The sequence below is a fragment of the Notamacropus eugenii genome, chromosome 1, assembly GCF_028372415.1.
Source record: "Notamacropus eugenii isolate mMacEug1 chromosome 1, mMacEug1.pri_v2, whole genome shotgun sequence".
NCBI lineage: Eukaryota > Metazoa > Chordata > Mammalia > Diprotodontia > Macropodidae > Notamacropus > Notamacropus eugenii.
The window spans coordinates 280,446,768-280,469,275 of record NC_092872.1 but is presented as its reverse complement, the minus strand read 5'-3'; the positions used below and the strand labels follow the sequence as shown (position 1 = coordinate 280,469,275).

General features: G+C 44.7%; 1 protein-coding gene and 1 long non-coding RNA gene across 5 annotated transcripts in view; one reads left to right on the top strand and one right to left on the bottom strand.

Annotated features, from left to right (window-relative positions):
• FAS (Fas cell surface death receptor) overlaps positions 1-11,993 on the bottom strand; it is a 43,376-nt gene extending 31,383 nt beyond the window's left edge. Inside the window, exons 1-2 of one of the 4 annotated variants that reach the window (XM_072628983.1) lie at positions 11,708-11,993; positions 11,491-11,534 (exon numbers count right to left, since the gene is read on the bottom strand). In XM_072628983.1, the coding sequence (XP_072485084.1) occupies positions 11,491-11,532 (42 nt within the window). In that variant the 5' untranslated portion in view covers positions 11,533-11,534; positions 11,708-11,993. The remainder of the gene's footprint in view (positions 1-11,490; positions 11,535-11,707) is intronic. The other 3 variants (XM_072628984.1, XM_072628982.1, XM_072628981.1) reach the window with 3 other exon arrangements.
• A 5,994-nt stretch (positions 11,994-17,987) lies between these two features.
• Positions 17,988-22,202, top strand: LOC140517593 (uncharacterized). Its single transcript, XR_011971647.1, has 2 exons — positions 17,988-19,783; positions 22,072-22,202. It is a non-coding gene; the product is annotated as an uncharacterized lncRNA (long non-coding RNA).
• The last annotated feature ends 306 nt before the right edge of the window (positions 22,203-22,508 follow it).

Below are 22,508 nucleotides of genomic sequence, written 5' to 3'. Positions count from 1 at the left end.
GGCTCTGAGGCCACAGTATCTCCTAACACTCAACACACCACTGTGAGTCATCGGCACAAAGTCAGAGTGAGAGGTGCTCTCCTCCCAAAGTGGCCCACTAAGGGTTTCCTCTCTCACAGAAAACAAAGTGACGGAGCCCCAGGAAACAGGAGTAACAAACTGACTTTTATTCTGCAGAAAAACTGAATTAAACAAACTAACCAAGACAAGCTTTTAAGATTAAGATTCTGAGAAACTGCTTTGTTTGGACACAAAAGCCACATTTATGTTATTTTTGCAAACTAACCCAATGCCACTGACCATAGTCCAGCCCAGCAGGGCTGACTGGGTTTGCAACTACTGCACCTGGGATGCTGAATTATGATAGACAAAGGCCCAAATTACCTTTAAAAAATACTAACGTATCCTGGACAAATATCTAGCATGGGGCACCTCTGACTCCTCTCTCCTTCACACCGATGTATTCCTGGCCCCAGATTGTACAAGACTCCCCTCCCTTCCCTGCCAAAGTGGAGGGTTAGGATGGCAGGAGAAAGGGGAATGTCCAAAGAACTCCAGCTTCCTTCCAGGACCAATCTATGAGGTCCTTCCTGATGGCCCCACTTACTAATACTTCTTCTTGAAATGATGTTCAATTACTTTGTATATAAAAGGCAGCGTGGTGGAATGGCTTGAGAGCTGGTTTTAGAGTCAGGGAGATCTGGGTTCAAGTTCATACTGGCTATATGTCCTCTTAGTGCCCTAAGAGATACTCCAAGATGAAGGTGCAAAACAGGGGCTGATTGGAATTGGTAGAGTAAATTTTTTGTCTGAGGGTTCTCATGGCAATAAAATTATAGGGTCAGAAAACACACACACATACGCACGCATGCACGCGCACACACACACACACACACACACACACACACACACACACACACACACACACACACACACACACACACACACCCCTCCTAAAAACCTTGGTATTTACTTCTATTTCCTGGGTGACTCTACTTCCCCATTATCTCTAGCATGCCTTTTCTCTCCACTTCCTCCCCTCCCCTCACAGCCACTGGAACACATGCCCTCCTCACTGCTCATCTGCCTACTGTAAGAGTCCCCTGATAACCCTTCTTGCACGCATCCTCTCCCCACTTGGTTCCATCTTTCACACAGCTGCCAAAGAGATATTCCTACATCACTCTCCCATTGTCATGTCATTTTCCCATTCAAGTAGCTTCCATTGCCTGTCAGATAACATGCAAACTCCCCCTTTTGGCATTTAAGACTCTTCTCAATCTATTTCCAGATCAATCTTGCCAGACTCATCACACATGAACACTGAACCATTGTTTGATCCAAAGTGGCTTCCTTGCTGTCCTCCTTATGTAGTATGTCATACACCACCTCCATGCTTTTGTACTGATTCCCTCTCCACCTGTGAAAGTGTCTAGCAGGCTTCAAGACTCATCTCAGGTGCCTTTCCTGATTTTCCCAGTTGTCTCGATTCCCGTCCCTCAACAACCAACATTTTTTTATATGTATTTGTATATTGTTTGCCTTTACATGCTTCCCCTCCCCAATAGAATATAAACTCCTTGAGGGTAAGGATTATTTGAGTTTTCTTCTTTCCTTTGTATTCCCAGCACAGTGAGTGCCACAGAGCACACAACTAAGAGATGCTTGTTGAATTGAATTGATACCATGTACATGTTTCTCTCCTCAAATGAGATGTTTGTAAGATTCTAAGCACAGAACTTGACACAGAGTAGATGCTTACTAAATGAGTATTCCCTCCCTTTTCCCCTCAGTACAATATAAGTTCCTTGAGGGCAGAGATTGTTTCCTTTTTGCCTTTTAATTGCATCACATCACACAGTAGCTGATTAATAAATGTTTGTTTAACTGAATTATATTTTTACATGGTAAAGCCTTCCAGTGGAATGTAAGTTCCTTAAAGCCTTTTTTTCTGGTTTCGTAACTCCCATCTATAGTAGGGTGCCTTGCATACTCCTAATGTACTCTGTTTTTGCCCATTCTTTCGTGCCTGCAATGTGTATTTGTGGGGACAGCATGCCTCATTTGAGGAGGTAGGATAGGAGGATACTTTGTAGTTGCTCTTTTATTTCATTTTAGTAAATTATTTTGCTTTGAGTTAATTGTGTCTACTGGCTTACTAGTAAAGGAGAGCTCACCAATTGAGGTTTGTGATCTATAGTTTTAAGTTTTAAGAGTGTACCTTAGAAACCTGAAAGTTATAGTCACTTCCTGAGGACCCAACTTGTGAGTTGAGGGATGCTATACTAAAAAATATTAGCTGAATCCAACTGAAAGGAGCTCTGGTTTTGAGTCACCCAGCTGGATGACTGTGGGCAACTGACTGCACCTCTCTGGGCTCAGAGTCTTTATTTACAAAATAGGGGTGTTAACATAAGGAACTGTACTTTATAAGCCTTGACATGCCACAAAAATGTGAGTCAATATTAGCTGGAAGGCCAAATTCTAACTTCCTCTTTCCTTTCTTGCCCAGGTGGGATATGAAGCAAAGCAAGGCAAGGCAAGGGTGTCTCCAAGCTCCCACTGACCTCCTTTCCACTCTGCCTTCCACACAACTCAGCCCCACTTCTGCAGCAGACAGGTTACTGGCAGCTCAGATAACTTACTTCATTTAACACTGTTTGGCTGATCTGGAGAACAACGGCAGAGGTGCCCCAATCTCACGAGAATTGAAAGAAAGACTTCTTCTTTTCAAGGCAAATATATGTCCGGAATAAGGTGGGGTGAAGACAAAATGGTTTTTTATCATCACCATCAAGTAGAGAAAGTATTTACTATTAGAATAAGAGGCAGAGTAGTAAAGAGGTTAGAGATGGTGTCAAAGCCAAGCTGTCTGGGAGTTACGTTCCACTGTGGATGCAAAGTGATTGTGTCACCCTGGGCAAGTCACTTAACCTCTTACTGATCCCAAGTAACTCTGTAGGAGTTACATAACTTGTAGAGAAAGTGATGCCCTGCTTTGCTAGAGAGTTGTCTCATTCTATACTAATGAAATCATGAGTCTAGTCTGTAATATTTGAACACTGCCATACCTTTGCTCAAAGTGATCCTTATGCTTGGAATTCCATCCTCCTCCTATTTTACTTGTTGAAGACTTACCCAGCCTTGAAAGCACAGGTCAAATGCCATCTCCTCTAGTAAGACTTCCCCGGTATTCTATACCTCCCATCATTACCAGCAGTCAAGGCTCCTACCCCTCAGCCTTCACATATCTCTGCTCGTGTAACTCATTAATGCAGCTATCAGGGGGCAGCTAGGTGGCACCATCATGTACAGAATGTTGCCTCTGGAGTAAAGAAGACCTGAGTTCAAATGTGACCTCAGACCCTTACTAGTTGTATGACCCTGGGCAAGTCACTTAACCCTGTTTGCATCCATTTCCATATATGTCAAATGAGTCAGAGGAGGAAATGGTGAATCTCTTTAGTATCTCTGAAATGAAATCCCAAATGGGGTCACGGAGAGTCAGCCATGACTGAAATGACTAAACAACAATTCAGATATCATGCACAATGTCCAATAAGGATCCTAGAGCTGAAAAAGATCTTGGAGGCCATGGAGTCAACCCTCTTATTTTGTAGGTGAGGAAACTGAGGTACATTATTGTATATAATATATATTATATAATATAGAGATATTAAAGGACTTGTCCAGGGTGCTAGAGGCTTTCTAGTCCAATTCCTCATCCACTACGCCCCATCTTGTTCCCTTTTTGGACCACAACTCCTTGAGGTTAGGGACTATGCTGTAAGTCTCCATTAGAATAAAAGCTTATTCTTTGTACTTGTGTCCTCAGCACCCAGCACAGTGACTGACTATGTTCTCCATTGCCTGGCACATAGTAGGCACCTAATACTTGTTGACTTAAATAAATCTCCATTTCCATCCCCACTCTCACCTCCAGGACCCAGCACAACTCTCTGCACACAATAGGCACTTATTAAAAGCTTACTCTCATTTGAGAATTCACCCTTTCCTGAACAAAGGGAAATCTTCCTTTTGAGATTGCAGATGAAGGTTTGAAACCCGTGATATACAGAGGTGGAAACTGAGATCTAGAGAGAAGTAGTCACATGTCCAAGGTCACATGCATAATCAGCATAGATCCTGGATTGGAAATAGCTAATAGCTAACCCACACACACACACACACACAATAAAATTTGGATCCCAGGAAAGAGACTAGGAAGGAAGCAACAAAGAAGTGAATTAAGGCTGAATGTTAGGAACAATTTCCTAACCATTAGAACTCCTCCAAACTGGAAAAGGTTGTCTTTGGGGATAGCTCAATGCCCTTCATTAGATATCTTCACTTCTTGGGGGTGGGATGGAGTGTAGAGGAATTCTATCATCATCACCATCATCACCACTGTCATCAACACCATCACCACCATTACCACTATCATCACCACCATCACCACTGTCATCAACACCATCACCACCATTACCACTATCATCACCACCATCACCACTGTCATCACCATCATCACCAAACAGAGGTAGCTAGGGAGCACCGCAGTACAAAGTGCTGAACAAGGACAGAGTCAGGAAGACCGGGTTCAAATGTGTCCTAAGACACTTACTAGCCATATGACCCTGGGCAAGTCACTTCATCACTGTCTGCTTTAGTTTTCTCATCTGTAAAAATGGGGATAACAGCATCTACCTCCTAGGGTTGTGGTGAGGATCAAATGAGGTAATATTTATAAAGCAGTTTGTAAACCTGAAAATGCTACCTCCTAGCTATTGCTATCACCATCATTATTTCATTCTCATCTTTTTATGGAATTTAGGTAGAAACAGCCAATCACAATCACTATTGTGCCAATATTCTTTTTTATTTAATGTTCTATTGACTATTGCATAGGTAGACAAAATGATTTTGTGTTTTGTAGTTGAATAAAAGCCTTGGGACAGGAGCTCATCCTCCGCAGCAAACAGCACGCATCCTGGGAAATCCCAGGAACATAGAGAATGATGAACAGATTATGGCCCAGTATCCTCCTCCCATATGGAACCTGTCCAGTGGGTATCTCTGCTCCAAGACTACAGGTTTTGGAGTTTGAGTCCCAGCTATTCAAAGGGCTGACTTTCCATTTTTACCTCTAGTGCTATGCAATACATTATTACTGTTGCTGTTTCTTCAGTGAACCTGGGACTTCATTCTCATAGGGAACTGGAAAGGAGGAGCTGATTTCCTCTCACTTTGGGGGTGGTCCAATGTCCTTCCCTACAGATCAGCCTCTCTGTGCCTTCTAGTCTGGGAGAGCTGCTTTGGGCATGAGAATGAGGCGCCCAGGAACTTCCAAGGTGGTACTGGAAACACCAAGAGAGGCACCCCATCTCAACCATGCCAAGCTGCCTGTTGTTATGACTACAATTATTCTTGCTATCATCATTGTCACATTATCATTAAATGTTTTTACCCGAAATGCAACATTAGACATCAGCATAAGCAGCTATACTTCCTTAGGAACTGTTTACATTTGAATTCGGTGTTCTAAACTCTTTTTTTGTGGTGTAGACTCCATTAGCAGTGTATGAACCCCTTCTCAGAATCATATTTTTAATTCATACAACAAAATTCATAGGATTGCAAAGCAAAACCAATTATATTGAAAAAGTTATCAAAACCTTTTTAAGCACACTTAAATGATTTCATTTCCACCAAGTACTCTAACATGGGTTCTGTTTCTCCCTCTAAGTTTGTCTCACTATTCTCTCTCCAGTCAGACTCATTTATATTTCCTCATCTGATTCCCCTTAGCAGGAAGGTATCATTCATTTTTTCTAGCCTTGCATTATATTTCATAACGAATATATCCAGATTTCTTTACCACCTTCACCCTTGTGTATCTGAACTGCATGATGGTGTTTCAATGCATGAATGTACCACATTTTATTTAATCATCCACTGACTGCTTGCTTTGTGAGTTTCTTCCTGTTTCTTGCAATTCAAACAATGTGGCTATGGCCACTTTTGGGCAACTGACTCAGTCTGTGCTGTTTTACTTGCTCCTTGTCAACAATGTCTTTCCTGGCATGTTGATATCCTTTCCAGCACCCAGGGCCATGCCTCTCTTGAGATGCTCTTGACAGGTCTCAGAGCATGGGTTCTAGGGACTTTCACAGCCTAGGTGATTTTCCCAGAAGATGCTGAACTCATCAGGGACTTTCAAGTGGGGGATTTCCTGCTCTCTAGAAGCATCACCTCGGAGCAGATCTGTTTTCTGTAAGATGCTGCTTTCTTTGGGGGCTTTAAGGTCTGGTTCTGGATATGAGACATCAGTTTGCCCACTGTGTGTCAGCTGGCCCCGCGAAACCAATTCCTCCTCCTCTCCTCATGCTTCTTGGTATTGTGATCATTTAGAAATACTACATTCCTGAGCTAGGTTGAGAGAGAGGGACTCATCCTTCACAGCAAATAGCCGAGACAGGACAAGATGGCGCTGAGTGTGCTCCTTTTTAGAGACTTACATGCTCTCCTCAAGAGGGCTCCACAGCACGTCTGTACTGACAACTGCATGTGGTGGCTAAGAAACCTAATGGGGTGTTAGATTTCATCAAGAAGGGCATGGAACCAGTCTGGGATGATACGGTCCCATCAGCCTCTGCCCTGCACAGGTCATGTTGGGGATTCTTGTTCAGAGCTGGGCACCACAGTTTGGGAAGGCCACTGGACAGCTTCCAGGAGAGGGCAGACAGAATGGTGAAGGGTCCTAAGATCAGGTTAATGGAAGGAGAGAAGGAATGAGGGAGGGAAGGAGGGAAGGAAAGAAGAAAGAAAGGAAGAAACAAAAGAGGGAAGAAGGGAAGGAAAGAAAGAAATCTTTGAGGATAGGGACTGTTTCTTTTTTGGCTTTGCATCCTCAGCATCACCTGGCACACAGCAGGTACTGAATAAATGTTTGCTGATTGACTGATTATAGTGGGGATTGGTCACTGAGGTCCCTTCTATCTCTGAAATTCTATGATTTGGGCAGGATAGAGGTCATTATCCCCATTTGATAGATGTAAAAACTGATTCAGGAATATCATACTTAACAAGTAAGAGAGAGGGCTAGACCGTAGGGCTGCAGCCCCTGCTGGGTGTTTTGTTCCTTGGTTCTGCTGCTGTCTTTGGAGGTTTCCATGCCCTTTCACCGTGGTTGTGCCATTTCGAGCATCCAAATAATGGTGCAAAGGTCAACTCTTACTCCCTGGAAATTGTGACGTTGGCTCAATGTCATGGAGTGGGTAAGTAGGAAACCTGAGAGTAGATGGGAATCTTCTGATGTTGCCTCATTCATGGCCTCTATGCTAAGCCAGGACTGCCAGGTGGAGAAGAGAGGTCACTGTGTGTCCACACTGCCTGAGGCAGCTGGGGCAGAGGAATGATGGGAAGGATGACTGCCATTCCTGGCTCCACCTGTGCTTTTCACTCTCTGTTAGAACCCTCCTAAACTTAATGCAGATATTTGAATTTCTTCCTTTGTGTTAAACTCTATATTTACCACAGAAGCAAGGTAGGGCCATGAAGCAAGGAAAGACATTGGATCTGGAGGATCTAAGGTTGAATTCCAGCTCTGTATCCTACTACTCTGTGACCCTGTGACACATGATGGAAATTTCCTAAGGGCCTCAGTTTTATCATTTGTCAAAAAAAAAAAAAACCAACCCAAAACCAAGGGGTTGGATTGGATAGCTTCTGAACCCATGATCTTAGGAGGCTGCTTTCATCCTAGGTGGGAGCGGAGAAAAGGGAATGAGCATTTATAGAGCACCTACTATGTGCTGGGCACTGGGCTCAGTTTCTTCTCTCTCTCTCTCTCTCTCTCTCTCACACACACACACACACACACACACACACACACACACACACAGATTGATCTTCACAACAACCTTGTAAATTAGGTGTTATTATTATCCCCATTTTGCAGTTAAAGAAACTGAGGTTAAGTGACTTGCCTAAGGTCACACTACTAGTGTCTAAGAACAAATCTAAACTCAGATCTTCCTGACTCCAGGCTGCATGTTCTGTCTATTGTTCCACTTGTAGGTCTGAACAAAAGGACTTTGATTTTTCTTTCTAGGTCTTGGGAGTTGGAGAATTAAAAAGATTAGGTATTGATTTAAATTAAGTTTGGAGTAGTCAGGTCAGTTCTAGAAGGGAGGGAAAAATTCTCCTGCTCCTTCTCTAGAAGGCAGTAGTGGTGCCATGGAAAGTGAGGTGAAACTGGAGGCAAAGGATATGGTTTCAAATCCTACTTTTGCTATTCCTTGGCTTCTCTCTGCCTCCATTGCCTCACCTGTAAAGTGGAAGGCTTGCCCTAATTCCATTTATCTCACAAAGGGCTGAACTGGAAGCTTGGATTTAATGATGTCCAAGGAGTCTTCTAGCCTAAAGCCCATCATTCCACAGCATCCTGGCTCCTCCCCTGGTTACTGGATCTCAGCTCCACCTGAGGAGCCCCTGAGAACAGGAGGACTGACCATGCTCCAGGAAACTGGCCTGAGCATGTGTTTTTGTGAAGAACCAGGTATCAACACAAACCATGGGAAATGAGGAAAAGACATCAGAAATGCTCTGGAGAGGAATGAAGGCAACACAACAGGGTGGAAGGAAGCTGCCTTGGTGCTCTGTCCATGAATGTGTGTGTGTGTGTGTGTGTGTGTGTGTGTGTGTGTGTGTGTGTGTGTGTGCGCAAGCGCGCATGTGTATAGCAGGGGACATCAGGCAGTCCTGATCCAGCACTGCTGCTAAATATTGTATCATATTGGGCACTTCATAAGACTCAGTTTTCTACCAGTGGGATGATGGCTGGACTACACAGCCTTCAAGAGGCTCGTGGCAGGGGAGAGATCACCACATCTAGCCATCCACACCCTGTCCCACCTCCCCCCACACTGCTCTCTCCCCTCCACCACACTCCCAGTGTGCAAGGCACACACCTTACCCTCTTGGCCTCGGGGAAGCCACCACTGGTCTCCTTGGGGAGGATGCGGCCAGGGGCCTGGGGTTCAAATCTCCAACCCTTTGATGTCCTGAACCAAAACATCCCGCCTCCCCCACCCCAGGCCACCACCAGCACTTCTCTCTATGTCTTGTCTTTCATCATTATTACATAAGTCCCTTGAGGGTAAGGATGGACTGTCTTTTTGTATTTCTATTCTCAGCATCCTAATATAGCACATGGCACATTCATCAGTGCCCCTCCCTCCCTCCCTCCTGCCACAGGTCACTGTGAGACACTTTATCTGTACCTAAGTTACTGAACTGACCCAATGGAGGCAGAATCCACACTGAAAGTTCCTCAAACAATGAAATCACTCATCTCAACTCCCCCTCCCCAATGCATAAGCCCAGCTGTTGCCTGAAGACTTCCAACAAAGGGGTCCCACTGCCTCCCAAGTCCCACTTTTGCACAGTTCTCTAAAGGTTAGGAAGTGTCTCACCTTGAGCCTAAAGCAGACTTTTTACAACTCTCCCCCCAGGCTGCCCTTCTGAGACACAGTACAGAGGAAAGGGGGAGGGCTGGGAATCAGAAGACCTGGGTTCAAATCATGGCTCTGCTCTGTGACTTGGAGCAAGTGCCTTTCCCTCTCCGGCCTCTGTTCCATCATGAGTAAAGCGAGGGGGTGACTTAGATGGGCCCTAAGGCCCCTGCAGTCCTGAGACTAAGATACCCAATGCTGCTTCTTCATGAAAGTCTATCAAATACTTGAAGAAGTTTACCCCATTCTCCCTTCTCCCCCAATCCCATCTCTTCTTCAGGATAAGCATCCCTGGTCCCTTCTGCTGGGCCTCCTGTGGCCCAGCCTCCAGTCGGTTGCCCTCCTGGGTGCCCTCCCATGGGCATGCTTCATGTGAGAGGACAGTGTGTAAAAAGGTAGCCCTGTCCTACCCTGAAGAGCAGGGTCCATTCTTTCACAAGAGGAGGAGATGAGGAATCTGGGTGGGGGTACCAGCAGCCTTCTAAAATGTCCTCAGCATATGATCCACTATTGCTAATGAGCCACAATGAAATCTTCCCATCAAAGGGAAAGGGAGAAACAGAGAGGGCTGGGCTGTGTATCAAGCTGACTGACCATAGGCAAGGTACTTGAGCCTCAGTTTCCTCATCTGTAAAATGGGGGCAATAATTCCTGCAGTTCCCAGCTCATTAAGTTGTTCTGAAGCCCATAGGAGATAAGGTATGTCCAGGGCTTGGTCAACCTTAAAGCACAACCAAGATTTCTATTAGTGCTCTCTTTACTATTATTATGTTATCTTTACTACTACTACTACTGTTACTGCTGCTGCTGCTGTTTACTGTTACCACCACCACCACCACCACCACCACCACCACTGAGATATGCTACTGCCCTGGCTTTCCGCAGCCCATGAAGGAACAAACCAGCCTGGTGACTGAGGAATACACTGTTCTTTTGATCACAGACGGAAAGACTTAGAGCTGAAGGGATCTTTGAGACCATCTAAATCAGTTTGCAGACAGGCAAACTGAGGCCCAGAGAGGAAAGGTGACTTGAATAGGATCACACAGCTAGTCAATAGAAGGACAAGATTAGAAACAGGCCCCTGCGCTCCAATCCATTGCTCTCCTCCGCACTGACTTTCCTTGTGCTTCCTTGGCTTCGGATGCATTGGCAAAAATTCATTTTCAGTTTGGGCTCCTCCACCAGATACTGAGAGGCTGAGGTTGAGGCTAGCTAAGCAGGAAACCCCAGTTGTGCCACCCACAGCCCTCTCCCTTGTTGGGAAGCCCCCCGAAGCTGTTGGGAACCTTTTGGTTCCGGCCCAGCAATCCAGAGGGGGAGCCATAGGAAGAATATTAAGGATGAAGCCCCAGGATCCGCACCCTCAGAGCTGGTGAAAGCTCCGTGGTCGCTCCCTTTCCCAACAGTCTTCCCCGGACCTTCTGGGCTGGGGAACTCACTCCCTCTGAATCGAACCTTGCCCTCTGGGGCAGTTCTGGAAGGTTCTTTATGTTCAAGTCCAAGTTGACCTAATGGTGACTTCCAGTCATTGTTCCTGGCTCTCCCCTCCTGGGGCCAAACAGTGGATGTCCACTCACTGTCACGTGACAGACCTTTGAAGAGGCAACTACACTCCTTTTTCTTTCAGTCTCCTCCCACTCCCACATGCCAGTCCTGCCCTGATTGTGAATCCTACTGTGACGCTTGGTACATTTAGAGCTTTGAACAAATCTCTTTTACCTGCCTCCAGAGGTAGTTTGTCATAGTGGCTCAACCACTGGACTGGGAATCAGTTAGACTGGATTCAGTTCCTGGCCCAGAGACTCGTTAATTCAGTGACCCTAAGCGAGTCTAAGTACTTACGCGCTGTATCTCAGTTTCCTCCCCTGTAAAACCGGGAATTGGGCCCGCAGTCCCGGAGGGCTCCGCCGCCCAGCCCTTCAAACGGTCCTCCGAAGGCTTGCGGAAGGCAAGGAGGCGCCAGTGTTTTACTCACCAGAAGCAGAAGCGGGACCTCCGGCCGGCTGCAGCCTCCCATGGCTGGCAGAGGGCAGAAAATGAAAGTAGAAGAGGCGAGGCAATGGATGAGGCCGGTCCCCGGCGGGACCCGCCCCATCTCCTCCCCCACTAAATCCCCGCGTGCTCCCCTGGGTGTCCCAGTCCCAGACCCCTGCCGCCCTTCACCCACCCAGTCTCCCGAGCCCTTTCATTACTTTCTCTGTGATCTCCTAGCCCCGGGCTTCTTTGGGCCACGCTGCACTTTCTCTGTCGGACGCAATGAATGCCATTCTAAAGGGGGAGCCGGTTAAGTCAGTCCCAGCCCTACAGTTCAGTGTTTGTCCGTGTGCCCTCGGGTACTGAACTTTCCCTCTCTGAGACTTTTCCTCTCCCTAAAATAGAAATAATAATGCTCGCACTTCTTTTTCTAGGCAGCTCTTGCAAGCAATCAGCGCGTCAAACAAGCATTTAGCTCGGTGCCAGACGCTAAGAAGTTGAAATACAAAGGAAGAATCTCTGCGGCGCTCCCCTCCCCAACCCTTCGGAAGCGCTTTGCTGAGTTCATAGCTCCATAGTCAAGTGAATCCCAACATATTAATGTATGACCCTGACCAAACTCCCAGTATGGAAACTGCTTCAGCCAAGGTTAGTCTCGAGGGCTGTCACTTATCGTATTAGAGACTTGTCAGTCCTCTCTCCCCCCTCCCTCTCTCTTGTACCTCACAAACTTCTGAACCCCAGTGAAATCTCAAGAGTGGTATTAGAGAAAAGGAGAAGAAAGGATAGGGAGAGGGAGAGAGGCAAAGACAGAGACAGAGAGAGACATAAGGGAGAGAGAGAGAGAGAAAGAGAGACAGAGAGAGAGAGACAGAGAGAGAGAGACAGAGAGAGAGAGAGAGAGAGAGAGAGAGAGAGAGAGAGAGAGAGAGAGAGAGAGAGAGAGAGAGAGAGAGAGAGAGAGAGAGAGAGAGAGATGGGGGTGCATGTTGGCCTCACGTCTTCCTGACTGAGGGAGCCAACTGCATCAGGCTCTCTTCCTCTATGATAATTTCTTACACAACTGGGGATGGAGGTGGGGATAGGGTTGATCCAGACCTGTGGCTTTATCCTTGTGAGGAGCTCCAGGTATGGCATAAAGGAATTCCCTCCATCTGTCCATACACATCAGCATTTCCTTTCCAATCTACAGTCTTAGATAGTTGTTTGGGGCCTAGAGAGGTTGAGGCACCAGTCTAGGTCATCCATGTGTCGGAATATGTCAGAAGCAGGACCGAAAGCTCCCATTTTCCTGATTCCACTCTATGCAGCGGACCTCATTGCTTCTCACTCACTATTTGATGGCCTTCTCGTTGAAAACATTAGCGCTGGGGAGGTCAGCACAGTTTCACAGACTTTGTATCCCAACAGGTCTATAGTTAGTAATGGAGTTAGCTCAGAGTTCATTAAGCCCCAGCTCCCTCATTCGAGAGATGGAAACTAAGGTTTCTTGGGAGGGGAAATGACTTGTCCAGAGTCACTCAGACTGAAAGACAGATGGAAAGATCTGGGGCTTGATGTCAGGAGACCTGACTCAGACCCTTTCCCAGGGGCTCCCCAGGGCAGCCACTTCCCTGGGGTTTCCTCCTCAGTAGAATCTCAATGTTGAGACCTTATCTGCCTTCTCCACTTCCTAGAGCAGTTGTAAGAGAGATGGCACAGTGAAGAGCATTGGCTCTGGAGTCAGGAAGACCTGAGTTCAAATGTGACCTCAGACACTTGACACTCATTTAGCTGTGTGACTTTGGGCAAGTCACTTAGCCCCAAGTGCCTTGCATTTCCCCCTCCAAGAAAAAAAAAAAAGAAAAGATAAGAAAGGTACTTTGCAAACATGGAAGCCTTCTGGAGCCTCTTCCTGTCTTTCCCTCCCTCAGCTCCTCCAGCCTGGCCTGAGAGCAGCTTTGTTCCACACAAGAAGCAGTTTCAGTAGATTCGGGCATCCGCAGTATTCGCTGATGTCCATCATCCTTACAGGGTGGACAGGGAGTAGATTGAAAGGTACAAAGATCTTGTCTTCCTATATTTTCTCTGGCTGACCATGCCCCAAGCCTGCACTCTCTCTCCTCATTGCCACCACCTGACTTCCCTGGCTTCCTTCAAATCCCAGTTCTAATCTGCCTTCTACCAGGAGCCTTTCTAAATTCCCCTTAATTGTAGGACCTTCCCTCTGTTGATTGCTGTTGAATTGCTTCAGTCATCTCGGACTCTTTGTGGCCCCATTTGGGGTTTTCTTGGCAAAGATCCTGCAGTGCTTTGCCATTTCCTTCTCCAGCTCATCCTGAAGATGAGGAGACTGAGGCAAACAGGATGAAGTGAACTTTTCCAGAGTCACACAGCTGGTAAGTGAGACTAGATTTGAACTCAAGTCTAGTTCTGACTACAAGCCTACCGCTGTAATCCACTGCATCACCTAGCTGCCCTCTGGCTGATTACTTACCAGTTATCCTATATATAACTTGGATGTTGTATATATTTCTTTGCATGTAGTTTCCCCCATTAATACTGTGAGCTCCTTGAAGGCAGGGACTGGTGCTTAATGAATGTTTCTGGACTGACTTCCTACCTGGACAATCTTGACCAAGTCACTTCATCTTTCTGGGCCTCAGTTTCCTCATTTGAAAAATGAAGGAGTGAGACTAGATCTTCTGTTCAGTCCCTCCCAGCTCTAAATTTGTGATCCTTAATGTCTGATCACAGCATTTGGAGCTAGCAGAGCCCTTAGAGATCTTCTGTCCCAACTACCTCTCCTTTAATAGAGGAAGAAACCTTGAGGCCAGAGCTCTCACTAAGCTACTGTTATTTAATAGATGTTTGCCAAAGTTTCTTTGTTTTTAACGAAAACATCTAGTGGTGCTCTGTTGGCCAGTGTACTTCCCCAGGAAGCTGGGACATCTCTATTGGGTGAGCCCCATATCTGGAAGCAGAGGATGTGGGCTGTAATGAGGAATTTGGACAAGATGAGCTTCCAGATCTAGATTAGGAGATACTCTCAAGCCTTGATCCACTGGGGAAACTTTCTTGGATTTCTGGGTAGAGACCTAGGCCAAGAGATGTCCCCCACCTCCAGAAACTGTGACCCACACTTTCTTGGGGGTGGGGGTGGGGACGTATGTCCTGCTGTTTTTTTCTAGTGAGAGTGAAGCTGTTGTGTGTGTGTGTGTGTGTGTGTGTGTGTGTTTTGCACTCCTCTACTGAAGGGAAATTTTAGTGACCCATTCTCCTAGAGTGATGGATAATAATTGTGTCATGATGAACACTCTGAGAGCAGGAAGTGAATGGGGGTGGGGCTAGAGAGGCATCGCTCTCCCACATTGCTCCCCTGTATTTCTATCTCAACTGAGTCAATGAGTCTATCAGAGAAGGGAGTCTGAAAAAGACAGCTCTGGTAGGAGGCTTATCCCACTGTGGGTTAGAGGAGGAAAAAAGAAAGGGAGCTTGTAGGTCCTGTTTGTTGCTTCTTTCACTTCTATCTCTGCACCTTTGCATACATCTCCTCTCTGTCTCAGATTCTCAAATGAGCTTTCTTCACAGTTCAGGACAGGAATCACCTTCTAAATGAAGATTTTATTATTCCTGCCCAGATGTTATCACCTCTCCTCACCTAATTTCCTTATATTTACTTGGGATATTTAATAAACTCTTTCCCCATAACTATTTACTTATCTATTATCTATCTATCTATCTATCTGTCTGTCTGTCTCTCTCTCTCTGTCTGTCTCTCTGTCTGTCCATCTGTCTATCTATCTACCTATCTCCCCCAGAATCCTAGAGTGAATAAAAATCAGAGTTAACTGGCTAAAGAATGTATTAACGGTGTAACAAATAATAAAAGAGTAATAATTATTTATAATATATCAGCTATGAGAGATCACAGTCAAAGTCACCTTGAATCATCACTATAACTGTTTACCTTCTCAATTCTAGAAACATACTCTGCCATTCAGTACTCTCAGAATACCAATTCCAATCTGTTTTCACAACTTCTTTTCCATGTCTCTTTACAAAATAAGGGTTAAACACAGTTCTCTCAGAAATATATTCTCTTAGTCCTTTTTCTTTGTCTTCTCCTCAGCAGTCTTAACTGACGATCTCTCCAAAATGATAGTTAAACTCTATCCTCAAGTTAAACTCTATCCCTCATGACAGAATGACATATTGTCATTATCCAACATTCCATTTTTTCTGAAAGATACAATAACAATGTTTACAGCCTCTGTGGCAGGAGTAAATTGAAAGTATTGTATGTATGTATATGTATGTGTGTGTATATACACACATGGTATAGATAGCTACGCTGAATTTCACAATTTCTGAGACAAGCCTGAATTCAGTTTCAAACAAGATCCAATACAGAAAGGCAAGTCTTGAAGACAGAAATGCTTTTATTTTGAGTTCATGTGGGTGTGGGAGAGAGAACTATGAAGATACTATACATACATGCATGCATCTATCTATCTATATATGCATATATCTACAAATGTACATATATGTGCTTATGTTTTTCCTCTTGGAGGAATATAAGCTTCTTGTGGGCAGGGACTGTTTCTTTTCTCTCTATCTTGTGGACACAGCACAGTACCTGGCACATAGATATGTTTACTGAGTGCTTATTGATTGATTCAAGGGTCCTGTGCTGGGAAGTGTGGATTAATTCACAAACATTTGTTTGCTAAGTATGGGGACCTTATCCTGGGTTCTGGACTAGATAGAATGGAACAAGGCTTCAGGAAGCTTAACATCTAGCAGGCAGATGGGTTCCCAGCACTGATATCTATAATGATGCAGGATAAGTGTTCTACATCTTCTGTAAAGTGGGTAGAGGTGGGGCAGAGAGGGTTGGATTAAAGGATCTTTAACTCATTTTCCAAAGGTGTTGCCTTTATCAGTAGGGAGGATGTATGTGTGGTGGTGGTGGGAGGGCATTTTTTCTGTGAGGAGGTGACTTTTGAGTTGACCTTTGAAGGGTTATAGGGAAAGGAGGGATATTGAAAGTTCAGGAAATATGGTGAGCCAGTCACAGTCAGGAAGGAACAGGCATATCTGAGGGACAGTTAGCTGCGTAGAGTGCATGGTAGGGAGACATGCGATAAGGACTTGGAGGTGGTGGGCCAGAATTTATTAAACAACTACTATGTACTCCTGTGTTTAACTCTAGATATACAGAGAAAGGTAAAAGACCATCCCTGTCCTCATGAAGTTCACCGTGGAATGGAGCATACAACACGCAGACAATTGTACATACAATGTAAATGGAAGGAAATCTCAGAGCGAAGGAGTAGGGATGTGGAAAGATCTTCTGAAGAAAGTGGGCAGTCTTAAAAGAAGTGAGGAAGGAGGGTTGAGGACAAAGGACATCCCAGGTATCTGGCACAGTTAGCGCAAATGCATAGAGTTTGGAGATGATGGGTCCTGGATAAGGAACAAGCAGTGTGATTAGACCATAGAATGCCTGGAAGGACATAGGTGTAAGACAACAGGGAAGGTAGGAGGGCTGGAAGTGGAAGAGAGGAGTCTATAGAGAAGGGCCTTGAAGGGCAGGCTCTTTGCTCCATTGCAGGTGGGGAGATCCTCACCTTTCTCACGTGGGAAACTGTGAAGGAGGGGAGGTTACAGGATAAAGTGATTGCTTTATAGTGGAAAAGAGTGGGTCCAGGAGGGGCAAAGTTCCTCCACAGTTCCCTTTCCCCGCCCTCCCTACGACGAAGAGATAAGGATCACTAGGGCTTTGTGACCTAGTGTCCTGGCTGAGTACACTGAATGTCAGTTTCCTGTAACCTTTTAATTGGTATTTCCGGATGTTTTACTATAAATGAAAAACAGTGGAAATGAAACAAAAACTGGGATCCCTGTGGCTGGTTCTATTCTCCAGAAGGCTGTGCCTGAATTTAGTGTCATGCAGGATCTGATACAGAAAGGAAGCCTTGAAAACAGAAATGCCTTTATTTTGAGTTTATGTGGATATTGGAGGAGGAATTGGGAAGGGTGAAATGGTCCTTTTTGTCTCCCCCCTCTCCCTTGCCCCTTCTCCTCCCTTCAGTTCCTAACTGTGCACAGAATGGACTCTGAATGACTTTGGACTGAGTGGACTCAGGGGATCTTAGGCAAGTCACTGCCCCACCCCAACTCCCGGCACTTGGGTTTGCTGATCTTTTAGCAGATATTCATAAGACAGGACCAGACAGCTGCTTTAGAAAACACCCAATAACTACACTATTTCAATGCAATAATTTTCCTTTCTAAAGTAATTCCTAGATATTTTATTTTATGCATTTAAAAATATTCTGAGAAAGGGTTCATGGGCTTCACCAGATCGGCTAAAGGATTCCATTACACACACACACACACACACACACACACAGAGACAGAGAGAGAGACAGAGAGACAGAGACAGAGAGAGACAGAGACAGAGAGAGAGACAGAGACACACACACACACAGAGAGAGAGAGAGAGAGAGAGAGAGAGAGAGAGAGAGAGAGAGAGAGAGAGAGAGAGAGAGAGTTCAGAATTCGTTTTGAGTTTTTTTTTCCATCTCTAAATTTTGAGGACCAGAAATTCGTCTCTTCTTTCTTTCAGAAATTATTTTTGCCACTAGAGGGCAACACAGCCTACTACAAAGAAACTGAAAGATAAATGTACTTCAGGTCTTCCTAAGTTCTGGAAACACCAATAAAAGCAGAAAGCCAGTCCCTGTCCTCAAGACTCTCTTATTCTAGTTTGAGCAGACAAAAAAAAAGAAAAAGAAAAAAAAAGAAAAAGAAAAAGAAGGTTAAACTCAGCTTCCTCCTCCTGCGTGGGCAATTGTCAGGAGGTGGGAAATTGATTTTCTGTACACCCAACAGTGTCTTGGCTGAGTACACTGAATGTCAATTTCCTGTAACTGGGTAGGCAAAGAGGGAGTCTCCATGGTAAAGAGGTATGAAATCCACTGAAGGCTTTTCCTTGCTCAGCCTGGAGGAGTGAATTCTATTTCCTGCCTCCATCTCTCCCTCTCTGACAGGTCAGATACTAGAGACTGAGAGTTCTTGTTGAAAGACAGACAAGGCAAGGGGAGCAAAAAGGTGACAGAGTAGAGGCTTTCTGTCCTCATTAACATTCAAAAACAAAGATGAAAGAGGAATTATGGACCTTACAGGACAAAAAGAGTGAGACTAGACCATTCTTTAAAGTGGTCACTCAGTAACACTCCCTGCCCCCCTTCCCCTAACCCAAGGCTCCAGACTGATGTCAGAGACGTGGTGGTTTTGGTCCTTTCTCAAGAAGGACCGAAATGGCATCATTATTTTGGGTACAATGTGTCTGACTGTGGCTGATCACACCAATAAAAGCTCGGAAGCCTCTACCACAGGTCAGGCACAAATAGTCCATGTGAACATTTAGGGTAGAGATGGCTCTAAGTTTGGGCATCTCACATTTCTTTTGAGCTGCTGCAATTCTGCTTCACTCATAGAGCACAATGCCTTCTTTAATGTGGGCATGCCATGCCGGGCAAGTGTCTCCCATGTCTCACAATATATTCCAAAGCTTTTCAAAGAGGCCTTGAGACTGTCCTTGCATCTTGTCTTCTGACCTCTGTGTGAGCACTTGCCATGTGTGAGTTCTCCATAAAATAGTTTTTTTAGGCAAATGCACTTTCACATTTGAACAACATGGTCAGCCCATCAGAGTTGTGCTCTGTACAATAGAGTCTGAATGCTTGACAGTTCAGTTTGAGAAAGGACCTCAGTGTCTGGTGCCTTACCTTGCCAGGTGATCTTCAGAATCTTCCTACAACAACTCAGATTGAAGAGATTTAGTTTCCTGCCATGGCACTGGTAGACTGTCCAGGTTTCACAGACATGGAACAATGAGGTCAGCACAAGGGCTCTATAGATCTTCACTTTGGTGGACAGCCTAATGCTTCTTCTCTCCCACACTTTCCTTCAGAGCCTCCCCAACACTGAACTAGCTCTGGCAATGTGTGTGTCAAGCTCATCATCTGTACATCTCTGAACAGTATCTGCTCTGACTACTCTCCTCTCCAGTTTCCTTTCAGTCTCAACTAAAATTCCCCCTCTCTTTTTTTTTTTTACTGGAAGTATCCCCAAGCCCCCTTAAGTCCAGTAACTTTCCTGCATTTAATTATTTCCTATTTATCCTGTTATATTCGCTTGCATGTGGAAAGTTCACCAAGTCAGAAGAGCAGCTGGGAAGATGACAATGTTGGAAGACATCAAGGAATTCTGGAGGTCATCTAATCAGTCTGGATTTGTGTCTGGTGAGTGCTTCTGCCATACTGACTGATCTTCTGCCATCTGTTATCTGTTGCCTTGAGCTCTAGTGACATGAAATCAGATCCATCCCAGCCTGCACTTCTCAGACTTGCCCCAGAGCCTCAGGATGGAACCTGGTTCATAGGAACTCTGGTACAATTACATCTGAAGATCATTCCAGCCACTCTCAGGAGTATTTTGGGGCTGTGTATTGGACACCTCTGGCCTAGAATGCTAGAATTCAAATGACTTACCCAGGGTCACCCAGACTAGACTGTGTGTCAGAGTCAGAAGCTTTAATGCATCATTCATTCATTCATTCATAGAATGTCAGAAGAACACAGAATGTTAGAACATAAGACATGGAACATAGATTGTTAGCACATAGGCCTTTGTAACATAAAATGTCAGTGGTGGAAGGGGCCTCAGATCATAGGATGTTAAATCATAGTACATAGAATGTTAGATCTGAAAGGAACTCATGAAAGTCAAATGTTAGGACATAGAGATAAAAAGAACATTATAGTTCAACAGTTCAAATCCCCAATTTTACAGAAGAGGAAACTGCGGTTCAGGCAGGGGAAATGGTTTGTCTAAGCTAGCAAGTCAAAGTGTCAGAATTTGAATTCAACAGAAACCAGGAGAACATGGTACCCAATACAAGTAACACTGTTCAATGACCAACTTTGATAGACTTGACTCTTCTCAGCAATACTATGATCTAAGGCAATTCCAAAAGACTCATGATGGAAAATATTATCCACATCCAGGGAAAGAACTATGGATTCAGAATGCAGATCAAAGCATACTATTTTATCTTTTTTTTCTTGTGGTTTTCCCCCTTTTATTCTGATTCTTCTTTCACAACATGACTAATATGGAAATATGTTTAATATAAATTGTACGCATATAGACTATATCTGATTGTTTGCCATCTTGGGGAGGGGGGAGAGGAGGAAGGTAGGGAGATAAAATTTGGAACTCAAAATCTTATAAAAGTGAATGTTGAAAACTTTTTAAAACATTAATTAATTTTTAAAAAAGAATTTGAATTCAAGTCTTATGCTTGCAAATTCAAATTCTCTCCACAACACCATTTCATTTTCTCTTGAGAGAAAGCAGTGTTTCCTGTTTAATTAAAGCAAGTCCTAGTTCATTTGCTCTCAGCTTACTGTGTTATAGGAAGAGCTATTTATTACAATGGGAAATACTATCCAGGCAAAAGTCTACAATAACTTTGGATCCATTTCAGCATCTGGAAATCCTAACTAGAGCTATGCAAATTGGATTGATTTAAGGCTGTCTGTCTACTCAACTCCACACTATTAATCTGGACAATTAAAAAAAAGTTGGCAAAGTCAATTGTAGGATGCCCTGCCAACAAAGTAATCTACATGCTTGATTTTAGGATGTCCCCAAGGTCTCTTAGAACTAAGATTTTGGGATACCCTGTGTATTGGGGAGGCAGCCTGGCCTGGTGGTTGGGGTGGTGGTCTTGGAGTTGGGAAGATGGACAAAATCCTGCCTCTAATATTTGTTACTGGTGAGATCCTGGGTAAGAATCAACCTCTTTAGTGTCAATTTCCTCATCCAAAAAATGGGGGGATCATTTGTCTGATGGAGCTCTTGCAAGGACCAAATGAGGCAATGTGCGTAAAATATTTCACAAACCTTAAACCTCTGTGTGAATGATAGCTATAATTATCATTAATAATAATTTGAGACAGAGGTAAGGTAAGGAGAAAAGACAGGAATATGGTGAGACAGCCATCTAATAGTCAACTCAATTCAGATCAGCTTAATGAACACTTATTAACAATCTGTCTTGGGTAAGGTACTGGAGAGAAAAGGACAGAGAGACTGAGGCCCTGCCTTCCCTGAGCTTCTACTCGGAGGATACAGCATAGATAAATATACAGAGTTTATACAAATTGTACAAAGTATCTCCAATGATACAAAGTCATTTCAAGGGGGAGAATACTGACCCCTAGGGCATCAGGAAGGGGCTTCCCCTCCAAGGGGAAGGAAGGAGGGATGGGTTCTTAGAGTCAGAGATGGGGGGTGGGGAAGGAACTCTTTCCCTCCTCAGCAAGTGTGGCCTGCCATCAGAGGCTGAATTGTTGTGGGCTGTGACTTCCATGGGCAGCCCCTATAATTTCCAAGGTATTAACTGGGGAGTTCAGGAGGTTTCCATACAGTTTGTTGATCTGAGTCACCCTGCCTTCTCAGGCCTGTTTTCCTTTAGCTGAACCAAGCTTGCCTTTTGCCTACGTCAATAAATTCTTCTCATCAGGAAAAAAGAAGAAAAAGAAGGCCATTTTCCAGCACAGCACATTTCCGTGAGGGAGCTGGAGGGGCTGGCAAGGAGCCTGCTGCCTCTTGCAGCCAATCAGAAGAATGTGCCCATAAATGTCGATATCTTCATTCCCTTGTCTCTGACTTTTCTGCTGTTTTCCTTTTGTCACAGAGACATGTGTGGGCCATACCCATGGGGCTGTCTCCTTGGGGCCAGAGGACTTTGCACGTTCCCTTTTTGGCCATGATTTCTCATCTGAAACTCCTGCTTTCATCCCAACATGAGCTGGGGTCTAGAAGCATTTTCAGTTCCAGTGACAGATAATAAATTACTCAATCACCATGAATCCTTTTAGGGCAGAAAAAGACAATTTGCCTCCACAGGGCAGTGGGAGGGCACTGAACTTGAAGCAAAAGATCTAGGCACTCCCTCTA